This window comes from Panonychus citri, unplaced genomic scaffold (genome assembly GCF_014898815.1).
Source record: "Panonychus citri isolate SS breed McGregor unplaced genomic scaffold, ASM1489881v1 Contig00077, whole genome shotgun sequence".
In the NCBI taxonomy this organism is placed as follows: domain Eukaryota; kingdom Metazoa; phylum Arthropoda; class Arachnida; order Trombidiformes; family Tetranychidae; genus Panonychus; species Panonychus citri.
This window is the reverse complement of record NW_026515482.1, coordinates 455,342-467,774: the sequence shown is the minus strand read 5'-3', so window position 1 is coordinate 467,774 and position 12,433 is coordinate 455,342. Positions and strand designations below refer to the sequence as shown.

Below are 12,433 nucleotides of genomic sequence, written 5' to 3'. Positions count from 1 at the left end.
AAACTATTCTTGATTAAATTGCAAATACGGTAATCAAATTGATTTTTAATAAGTTAAAATTTCAATCATTATTTTAATTGACAATTAACTTTGAGTGCCAGATTTAATCAATCAATGATTTGAATTTTTCTTAAACTAAATTAACTAAATATTTACCTTTTTCTCGTGAAATGATTAACAATCATCTTGACAATCAATTAAGATTAATTTTCTCAGCTGTTGATAGTTAATTATATTCATTCATAAAAGTACACAAATAAATTGTTACCTCTGATTGATTAATTACACAATCAATGTTTATCAACATTCAATTAAAATGTAAATTGTTGATCTTTACTTAATGATAGCCTGTTAATTGTTTAATCAGTGCAGTAAAGTTAATTATTGAATGTTTATTCATATTGAGATTCAGACTAATTAAACAATTAACTCTGTATGGTTTGATTATCCTAATATTATCCTATTTAATTGAAACAATTAACTCAAGTAACCAAATATTCATTGAACAAAAAGTTTTAAATGTTTATAACAATTAGCTACTTGATTAGTTAAAACTGATCAGCAATTAATTAATTTCTTCATTCTTTCTATTAATAAACTATCATTTGGTAGCTATGATTTAACAATTAATAAATTAAATTTAGTTTAAGTGTTGGGCTACTATCAATCAAGATGATTATTTATCTCAATAATAATGAGAAAGTTTAATTAAATCAGTGAATGTAATTAACTAATTAAACCGATCAGAAAACTAAAAACAACAGATTACAATCAGAAAGTAAACCTTAACTAATTGATTAACATCGATGAGAATTAAATAAAAAGTTAAACTAATTGTGAATGAATCAAGACGGTTAACCTAATCAATGGGAAATCAAACTGAGAGTGATTTTTAATTGTCACTGATTGTAAAATGAGATTAAATTGTTAACTTTTTGTTTTATTGGAAGAAAAAAAAAATTAAAAATGGAATCAAAAGTAAATTGTCAGTAACAATTTAGCCTAAACAATTTTACTACTTTTAATAACGATGAGAAATGATTTAAATCATTATCAATATCAAATCAATATTTAAATGCTACAACAATTAAGATAAGATTCCCGATTCTGATAATAATAACAAGTATTAAGAGGTTACAATTATATCATCATCTTATCAAGATGAATCGTCTAAATTATTATTGATTAGTGGATGATATTAAAATTAAATTGAATTAACTACTGATAAACTGAGTGACCTAAATTATTGATGATTAAGATTGTGACAACTTTTTGAGGACACAAATTTATAATCAAATTTGCTCAATTGATAATTGTCACAAATGACCAAATACAGAAACAACTTGTTGTTGATTTTGTTGTTGTTGTTTTTTTCATCATGATGATTATCATGATGATGACAATATTATGTATTTACAATATAATGGTGATGATGATAAAAGTTTGTGTCAACAAGATGATCAGTGAGATTGAAAGTCTGCCAGGTAAACATGATGATGATTTAGTAAATTCAATCAGGTTGATAGTTCAACATGATATGTAATCGATAATCATATTCATCATTATCGAGATACATTAATGATAAAAAGATGATCACTGTTATTGATCAATTTAATTTCTCCTTGAACTTATATTATCGGTTAATTTGAACGATAATTTAGTCTCGATTATAATTATCCATTGAGTTACTATTTAAGTTGATCAAACAGTTTTTTTATCTCCATCCAACTTAATCAAGTCTCTTTAACAATCAACTAATTACTTATCATTATTAGGGGTTAATTTTTTTTCTTATACTCCAAATAACTAATAATAAATGTTTCAAGTTTAAAAAACTTGACTCGGTAAATTGTTACAATTTAGATTGAGGAAAAAAGCGATAATCTAACAATTTATTTCACTTTTTTTGCCTTTCTTTTTGATTAATAATAACAATTTATTTATTCCTATTCCATTTGAATTGTTATTATTAATCCTAATTCTTTGATTTTCATTTGATTTGATTTGGTTTACATTTTCTCTATACGATTATGGTTGAAAATTTGATTTACGATGTTTAAGCCATTTCGCTTTAATTTAGTTTCTCTTTAATTGTAACTTCTTTTTGCCTAATCAACCATTTAAATGGAATCATAATCATTATCATTACACGTTAACCCAGTCTCTCCCTTTTACCCTCCGGGCAACTCAATGGAGAGGCTATTTTTTTGTATATTCACTCTTTCTAGATCTTCATCATCATCTCCATGTTGTAGACTTTTATTTTATTTAATTTCTAACTCAAATAATCACGATTTGATTCACTTTGATTCTCCATTAATTTTAATTTAATAGGAGTTTTATCTTCTTGTTAAGTTGGTGTTGGTGGTTGTTGGCTATTCAAAGTGTGGCCTGAATGATGAGATCTGCGTTAGATCATCTTTGCTTTAGTACCAAAGTCCGTTCCATCGTTATTCAAATAAGCCAAGTTTCGCAGTCACGAGTAAATTTGCTGACACACTTTTTCATTAACTCCATTCAGTGGATTTGCTTTTTTGTATCACCCTTTAGATTATTAGCTTAATTGAAACAATTAATCTGGTAGTTTAATTTCTGAGGATAGGCTCATAAAATATGTAGTAGTTTTCTCATTAATATCAACCTACAATTTAACTTTGTTTTCAAGATAAACAAATTGATGATAATTGTTAATTGTTTGAGCTTCATGTTTACCATTTCTCTGAACAAAGTTAATTTAGTTGTAGATTTTCACCCTCTTCGGTTAATTGTTGTGTTAAAGATACGAAGGGGAGAAATTACTTAATGATCGTGAAATTATATTAACAGCACATTCTTGTGATTCTTGATTGTGATTAAATGGTAATCAATAGTTTGTTGGAAAAAGTAACAATTTAAGTTGTTATAATTAGTGACAAATTGATCCTGATTCTTTGAACAGTCTGAACGATTGCAAAAATTAATGATCATGTTTGATCAACAGGAAAACAGATTTTAGGAATTTCAATTGGACCCATGTCGCGAAGTTTATATTTAGCAATTGATTAATGTGGTTAAATAGTTTTACTTTAAGTTGAATTTTAATTGTGTTATTAATGTTTCTCAATGAACTGTATTTTTTTATAAAGATTATTTTTACAGAGATGATTGAAATAATTTCAAATGAGGTGAGTGTTGAGATGAAATTTCCGCCGGGATCCTTAAAATTATTTTAAAAAAAACAGAAACCTGTGGATAAGGAAAAAAAGAAAATGCAAATTAGTTAATTAATGATTTGAGAAAATTTCTTTGTAGTAATAAACTGGAGGCTTTCATAATTATCTTCTAATTAGAAAGTACTATGACTAGTTTACATTATAATCTAGGCCTGATCGTGAATACTAAATTAAGTACTAAATTATGTATTGTAGAAATGGCCAATATCAATAATTGTTAATCACTCACCTAATTTTGGTTTGATGGAGTTTCAATCTTTTTCATAGGTCGAATAGTTTTTACTATGAATACGCCGGCAGGACAAGTGATACAAGTGTTTTGATCTTAATAATTAAGCGAATAGATTTTCCCGATCCACGCCAACATTTTCCGACTCTTCGATTGTACTGAACTTTAAGAAATGAGCTGTTCGATGGGCTTCATGATAGAAAGGTTTTGGTCGACCAAGTTTTATATCGTACTTCATGTTAGCACTGTGACTTACACCTAAAGAAGTAAAGAGAAAGAAAATTTAATTAAACTTACTAATTTAAAGCTGATAAAATAATTCTAATGAGACATATAAGCAAACATGGAGACTGATTGAAACACAAAAAGGAAATCAATCAGCACTATGTGTTGATGTTTACTTTTGGCTTAATTATTGTCAAACCTGATACAATGTTAACTCTGGTATGAAATCAAATAAGTTAAGCCTAAAAAGTTCAATCAACATGTTTAGATGAATAAACTTACCCATAAAGTTATAGTTCCATGATCCTTGAGCAGGTACCATGAAGAAACCTTGGAATCTTTCTGATAGTAACATTTGAACTTTCTCATAATGCGATGGAAGGTAACCTTTAGGATTGTTACCACGATCGGTATTATTTCGACCCCATTCGTAGCCCGTTGGTGTCAATTTGTATGCAGTAAGTGAACATGAACCAGGAGTAAAACTACATGTGATAACTATGGTCTTATCTGCGTCCCAGGTTGAATTGTCGTTCATAATTTTGGCATGAGTGGTAATATCTTGAGGGGACAGTTGAGGTAATTCATTTGGTTGTGTATGAATCCAGCCTAAAGGTTCAAAATCAGAAATATATTCACTTGTTGGTAATTGTGAAGGTAAATGAACTACTTGATGAGTTCCCCATTGAGGAGGCATCACAATACAGTGTATCTCTTTAACTTGAGGATTATCACCAGGTGAGCAACCATAAAGATAGCCAGAAATTTGAGTTCTCAAGTCAGATATGATGATAAAACTTTTAAGAATATTTTTGGGTAAGATGTACGTGTAACCCGTTTCTTTGACATCATCAGATGATACAAAAATATGTTGAGTTCGAAGATGAAGGTTGGTTGCTGAAATGGCTCGAATTCTCCATTCGGTTTTACTTGCAAATGTTTGAGTCTCGTAATTACTTGTGGTTGATGTAATTATCTCATCACCATGTTTGTTAACTGTTCGGGTTGTTGTTGCGGTTAATTGGGACTGTTCTTTGGTTTGCTTTTCAATTTCAGCGATTTGTTGTCGTTGAGCTGATGGAGCTGAGATTTCCATACCCAGGATGATATCACGAATTTCGGATTGAGTAAGTGAGGCCACATTTACATTGTTCTTTTTACCATAATCAGCGAGAATTAAATCTTTCAATTGAACTTCTATCCTAATCCATTCTTCATCGGTTAATGAAGGCCAAATGTGATGAGGTTCTGTAATTGTTGTTTTGTCAGGCTTAAGGATAACTTTTGTTCGTTCATTATTCACATGGAGAGCTCGAAGAATCAAAATTAATCGAGAGAAAGCTGTGTATGAGGATATCGTTTTGAGCCAATCGTCATAAAGGTTGAATAGAACCATTTGAGGTTCGGTTGCTTTCAAAATAAGATCACCAAACTTTTCGACTTTGAGACAAGCTTGGAATGGCAATTGAAGCTCACTACCTTTGATTACGATGTTGGGGAAATCCAATAAATGGACCTGAAATAGAAAAAGAAAGAAAAGAAAACCGTTAGAAACTTGGAAATTTCAAATTGAGTTGATTCTGATTCTCGTTTGGAAAGAAAAAGATGAAAGAAACAAAGGGAATATTAAAAATCTCAAGTAATTATAATTTGTCACAAAACGGTTAACTAACCTCCAATGGGTCAAGCATTCCTTTACGAGTGACGATAATTTGTTTAGGTTGTTCTTCAACGGGAAGTGATCTAATCAAAGCAGCGACTTCTTCAGCTGTTTTCCATTTGGCCAATTGACCTAAACGTTTTTGACCAGCCCAAACACTAGTGTGAATGATTTTAAGGAAGAGTTGTCCAGTTCTTGGATTGAAGATAAAAATGGCTCCGTTAATTGGTTTAGTGGTGAGATTGCCTTCGAAAGTTTTATGAATTGTTACTCTGTAGACATTTGTATCATCGACAAACCAAATGATTTGATTAGAGAAAAGTTCACCATAATTCTGAGATGACAGATAAGGTTCAGTTGGTTCTGAAGAGTAAAGTTGTAAACCTTTACGGATTCTTTCACGTAAAACATAAAGCGCTGGATTGGCCTTCATTATCTTAGCCATTGCTTGTTGGATCAAAGGTTTACAGCCAGGGAACCAATTACCGAAAGCAGAATGTAAATTGTAAGCCAAATCAACTGCAATCAGGACACCAGTAGGTGAAGGATAGATACTCATATTGTCTGAGGTATAATCCAAAAATTTAGCTCGAGCATATCTTTCAATATCGTGAGAATCGTAATCACCCCATCGCAATTGTACATCGATCCAATACTTTTGGGTAGTTGTTCCGTCCATCGTATCCTTAGCATCAGCTAGAAGAGAAGTTCGAGAAACATTCCACTTGTAAGCAGCGAACAGTAAAATATCGGCACATGAACTGTTCATTTTGTACGATTTACGAGGATGAATAGTTTCCTTTTGGACAGTTTCAATTTCAAGTGCATCAAGTTCTTGATCGAAAACTTGACAAAGATCCATAACAATACTTTCATGAATTTTTTGCCACAAATGAGCACGGAAAATTTGAATGAGAGAAATTTTCAGGGTCGGAATTTTACCGTGCATAAAGATACCAGTTAAATCAAGTTGGACTTGGAAACCAACATAAACATTGGCTCGATTGATTGTTGGTGACCACCAGAGAGTAAAACGACGATTGGGAATTTGATTTAAACCCGATCTTTGGGCATTGGTCAGTTTTTTGTATTTCATTGATTCCTCGAAACCACTAGCTTTTTCCCAGAAAAGACCTTCCCAGGTTGGGAAATAAGTACCACGGAAAAGTGTGTGTTCCAGAATACCTTCAACACCTCCAAGAGATTGGATCATGTCAGTTCGATAATTGTTAAGATTCCATAGTTTACCATCGTGTCGCTGATGAGTCCACCAAAATGGATTTTGTTTCAATACTTGATATTGTTTAAAATCAGTTCGAACTCGCCAACCTTTGTCATAAGCCAAAGTGTGACGATCTTTTTGGAAAAGAGTATTAATACGAGGGATACCACGATCCCAACTGTCTTCTAGATCTTCCAGAGTTAAACGTCGATTTTGTGCTAAAGCTTCTTGTCGTTTTAATGCATATTCAGCCCAAACTCGTTGAGAATCAATAAATTCAGTCTCCCAAGGTTGAATGTAACGATATAAATTTGGAATAACTTGATCACCATCGTGACTCATACCGGATCGGAAATGTGTAATACCAACATCAGTTTGCTTAGACCAACGAAGGTCACTTTGAGGGATAAGAACATGACCCATTGAAAGCATACCAAGTCCACCAAGTTCTTTAGGAGTGTAAAAAACAACTGGAGGGAAACGACTCGGCATTTTAGAATTTAAACCAATCTTAATTCGAGTTTGAATTTTGTTTTCACATTTGACTAAAAGATCTAAAAGTTCGGGTGTGTTTACAACTGATTCACGGAAGTAAGTCATTAAACCGATGAGAGCGGTATTCCATTTATTCACAATCTTGGTGAAAGTCGTAGATCCTGAAGCCATAAGAATTTGTCGAACACGATTGTGGAATCTTTGTAAAGATTCTTCATCAACTCGAAGGAAACACTGAGCAGTTCTCTCTTTAGTCACTTCATTTTGAAGATTCCATGTTCCATCTTTACTCGACATTTCTTCTTGTATCACACGACATTTTGGTAAGATACGACATTCAAATCCACACATATTGAACAAAAGATTTGGATTATCTTTACTATAAACACAACAGAAACTGTTTTCCCAATTGACTGTGGTTACCGAACGAGGTAAACGATTCTTGATATCCCAGAAAACACCTCTACCCAAATTAACATCGTGCTTCATGAGACGCATTCTTGCATCTCGAGGCCAACATTTTTTATTATTGTAACCAACAATATTCTCATTATTGGGATCAGGATGTTCGGTGAGATAACGTTGGATAAGATCTCGAGCTTCTTCTGCAGTGAAACGGAAAAAGATGTGAATACGATCAATGTAACGACAGTAAAGTCGGATTGGATGAGCTTCTTCCGTTTCGGTGTCTTGAAATTGAAGGAAATCATTTGGCATCGGTGGTGGACCAGCCATTTCACTAGCTCGTTGTAAACCAAGGACTAGAAGGTCAAGAACCAGTCCATAATATTGGACAATGAATGAGGCAAATTGTAAACCTCTAATGATACCATAAGAATTGGTATGATTCATATCTTTGTAATTTATGGTGATGTTATTTTTAGCTGTCATATAATCGGCAATGTTATGATCAACGATAAGACGAAGAAGTCGATTAAGAAGAGTGAGATCAATTTTCTCATAAATTTTTTCAAATTTAGATTCTAAAAGGACATTACACTCTCCTTCACTGGTATCCCAAACATTATTGAGATTATTAACTCCTTGACACCATTTGTATGTCAGAAGTGGTGGTGGTTCAGAGTCTGCTGGTTTAATCCAAGGTGGAAACAGTCGTCTCTTGTCCGCTTCATACCAGAGATATTGATCTAAATAAGCATCGGTAATCTTTTCCAAAGGTTCAACATCGTAAACAGGAATCAGATGTGAATAAAGATCCATGAACTCAATGCTAACCTCTTTGAAAGCTCTTGAAGTTAACAGTTGACGTTTAATACGAGATAAGGCTTCGTGTGGATTATCATAAGCTTGTTCAATGAGACCAAGTTCTTCACGTTGTGATTGATTAAGTCTACTTTTTACACTATAAGCTTCTTTAAGACGTTCCAAGGCCAAAATGAGTAACTTTGTATCGTGTTTATAAGACAAGGGTGGAAAAGGAATTGGTGAGAATCGTCTGCTTTCCAGCCAATTGACTGTTGTCGTGTAAATGGCAACAGCTTCTTCAGTGCTAATATATGGACCATCTTTAAGATAATTGTGTTGTCTTTCTTGTTCAGCTTTAAGGTATAAACGGGTTAATCGACCAAGATTTTTCTTGCAAACAGTTTTATCAACGGTCGCTCCTCTTCGGATTCTTTCACGATTGTAATGAGCGGTATTGGTCCACCAATCGGCTTTCATTTTAACATATCGAGTAATCATCGCTTCGATAGGTATTGGTAAACCAGGGACTTTCCATGCAATGTTTGCTTTCCATGATCTCCAGGCTTCACTTAGATGTTGTAAGATTGTTCGAGCTTTATTTTGTTTAATACCTTCGGGCATCATGTCCAGAATATCATGCATAACGGATGCACGAAGCTCAAGATCGAAATGACTTTCAACTCTTTGTTTGGTTACTGTTTTTGCAACACCTTTTGAATGACGACCCTCAAATTGACGGGACAGTAAATTACCAAGCCATCTTTCGAGTAGAGGTGTGATCCCTCGAAGGAAAAATAACCAGACTCTCCAACCGGGAGCCCAAAATCCACAACCAGGACCTTTACCAACTGGACCAGTGTTGAATCGATAGTAAATTAAATGTTTGAGATCTTTACACATTCTGATTTGTCTCATAAGTTTATACTTGTAACGATACATTCCAGTTAGTTGACCAACATGAGCGAATATGTATTGAAGACCATCGGCCAGTTGAAAGGCGTCAACGTTGTTCAGTCGATATTGAACGTGACTGTCAACGACTAATTTGGTTAACCGGAGGATTTCTCGACATAAATGGAAGGCATTACCAAATCTTGACTTTTTACGTTCCTTGGTGGTCAATGTTTTAACTGGTTTAAGGTTGAAATTATAGTCGAGATGAAGATAGTTTAGGTTTTTACGATGAATCAAGAGATTCAACATATTGTAACCTTGTCGACAAACTTGAAGACCCGCTTCAACCCAATCAAGTGTTGTCGTTTGGAAAAATTTAGTTGCTTTAAAAGAACGGAATAAATATCTTTTCTTTTGGGGTTTGGGATGACGATGTTTGAGTGCATTAAGGACAAAATATTTCAACAATTTCTGATATGACACTCGAACTTTAACCGGCATATTGGGTGGACAATGTTCAAGATACCAAGATTTGACCAGTGGAATATCGATAGCACGACGAGTTCGTCCTGAACGTAAATTATATGGTCTAGGAGCCCAAAGAAGAGCGATTCCATTAGCAGTGTTATCTGTATAAAGAGGAAAACTACTCATGTAAGGCTCAACATCATCAGGTAAAGTGAAGATATCATCGTCTAATTTATCATCATCAGGAATGGGCTCAATTGTTTTAACTGAAACTCGACTGTGGGTAATTGGATTAATAAGAGGATCAAAGTAGAAAGCTGGTAAATCCAAATCTTCCGTTTTGATAAAGACAACATTCGGTGTATGATACCTGCAAATAGAAAAAGGTAAAGAAGAGAGAAAATGTAATTAGAGTCAGCGGCTAATTATGATCATTCAGACAAAGAGCCAATACGCATCTATTGGTTTATCTGACCACAAATACTGGTATTTTTTTATCGACAGAAAGCAGAAAATAGAAAATATTGGCTTCTGAAATTGCTGTGGTCAATTAATTAGTTTGTATTTCATATTTTCATTTACTAGTAATTGAATTGAAACTTACCATGAGAGGTGGACATAGTTGGTCAAGTGTTGTAGATTATTGTATAAATAAGGGAAAGCAATTCGGTATTCGGTTCGAATTGGTTGTCGAATGATAATCTTATTGATATCGTTAAATTCATTCCAATCTTCATCAGCTGGATTGATGTCTTTGATTAGAGGCTCAAATTTGGGTCCACCAGGAATGGACATGTTTAGGGCTTTAGCGGTGAAGAAAGATTTTAAATCAAATAGATAAAAATAATTTTCATCTAAAAGGTCAGTTATCAAAGGTTCGGCCAGTTTATAGAGACTGGCTAGTTGAGGAATAGCAAGATTCCATTTCTTGTAAGAAGGTCCATTAACATATCTAGAATCGGACAATGGTTTGTGTTCATAGAACCAATCGACCACAGCGGCATCATCTTCACGGTCCAATTCCATTTGAATTGCTTCCAATGGTTCAACATCAAGAACATTATCAGCATAATCTAGTGGAGGTTCTTCGTCATCAAAGGGTGGAAATCTCATTCTTTTGAAATGACGACGGTCACGTTTCTCTCTCCTCATCATGACCCACATGCTGCCCCATTGAGCGATATAAACAGGTTCAATTACCAAGGGTATTTCATTAACGAAGGTTATGGCACCTGTAATGTGATAAAGGACTTGAACTTCACGAATTTGTTCCCATGGCATTGGCATATTTTCCATTAGCTTGAGAACAGCATGAGGCATAAATTTAAGCGACCCAAGGTAGACTCTCTTATCATGTCGATACTTTTTACTTGTCATATCTCCATGATCACGGATGATTTTTCTAACATGTTCCGGAGGCATCTCCTCTTTTTGAGCCTCTTGGTAACCAAATTTCCTTTTATCAGCATATCTTTTAGACTGTAACAATTGCCATTTCTTTGATTTCTCTTTAAGCTCATCTTCAGTAAGGAAACGCACATCTTGTTCCATCATAACCTCCATGTTGCCCTAACAAACTAGAGAGCAAAAAGGTTCCTGTCAATTACCACGTCAGCACTGAATTAAATTATCACAAAATCAATTAAATTCGAAAATAAACGAACTAATTAACTTAACACGAGTTAAAAGATAATAACAAGTCGGTCAAACAGCGGCATGTACAGTCTATAGAATCAATGTTAGAAGTTTCTTCGGTCGATAGATGTCACTAGATTTCTTTAAATTTTTTTCTGCGAAATTTGAATTAAAACGAGAATAAAATCAACGCGGTCAACAATTTTTGAATAAAATAAGTTATTTTAAATAACGCGAAAAATTAAGAAATCAGAAAAAAAGTTTAGTTGGTTGGAGATTTTGAATTTATTTAATAAATCGAAACAGTATCGAACAGAAATCATAACAGTACTGAATCATCGACTACCGTACCAAGATCATCGACAGCACTTTTTTGCTGGTGGACTGAAGCAGTTGTAGCGAGGACAATAATGAAAACGATGAAAACTCTGAAAACGTTGAAGTTCATGATTGTTAGATAACTAAAGTTGTTATGTTAAAACAAAAGAACAGACTGTTATTTCATTAATAGTTGGTGATTAAATCAATCGATGATTACAAGTGATGGTAATTAACTTACAACTCTTTCTTTTTATACAAAATGGTGATGAAGGTTATCGCAATTGATTTATGTTAATTGTCACTTTGACCACCTGTATGAATCAGCCAGACTGATCCAGTCACAATTAAAACGATACAATGTTGAATGAATCACAACTAAATTAGTAGATTTGAACCTTTATTTGCAATTAATTTACATTTTTCATATACTAGATCTCATATGAATCAATACATGAATATTCTGATGAATGTTAATTCTATCATTTTATTCTTTACACCCAGACAGAGTCAACGCTCTCGCCGATTAATGTACTCAAATGACAACTCAACAAATCAAAGAAACGCTTTAGCAACTTACTAACTACTGTTTTTGCCAGTCTTCGTATTTACATTTGATGAGACTAACTTCAAACAGAAATGAGACAAATGAAAAAATACAAAGTAATAAGTAAAGGTTAATTAGATCAGTAAAATTAGAATAAGTGATTGGACTGTATGAACCTATGTGTCGATTACTTAACTTCTCGAAACGCCAACATGCTGGAAAGAGAATGCTAGAGATGCGACCATAGCATCTTTTTGATGCTTTTGAGAATGAAACGGCAGCAAGACCATGTTCAAAAGAATAATAGGAAGTTCTGATAATC

At 33.4% G+C, this 12,433-nt stretch overlaps 1 protein-coding gene across 1 annotated transcript; it reads right to left on the bottom strand.

Annotated features, from left to right (window-relative positions):
* Positions 1–3,058: 3,058 nt before the first annotated feature.
* On the bottom strand, positions 3,059–11,337 carry LOC128386916 (pre-mRNA-processing-splicing factor 8). Its single transcript, XM_053346031.1, has 5 exons — positions 10,216–11,337; positions 5,340–9,981; positions 3,949–5,182; positions 3,442–3,699; positions 3,059–3,225 (listed from the first exon to the last, which is right to left on the bottom strand). Exons 1-4 carry the CDS (start codon positions 11,172–11,174, stop codon positions 3,545–3,547), a joined length of 6,990 nt encoding a protein of 2,329 aa, XP_053202006.1. The 5' UTR covers positions 11,175–11,337; the 3' UTR covers positions 3,059–3,225; positions 3,442–3,544.
* Between the last annotated feature and the right edge of the window lie 1,096 nt (positions 11,338–12,433).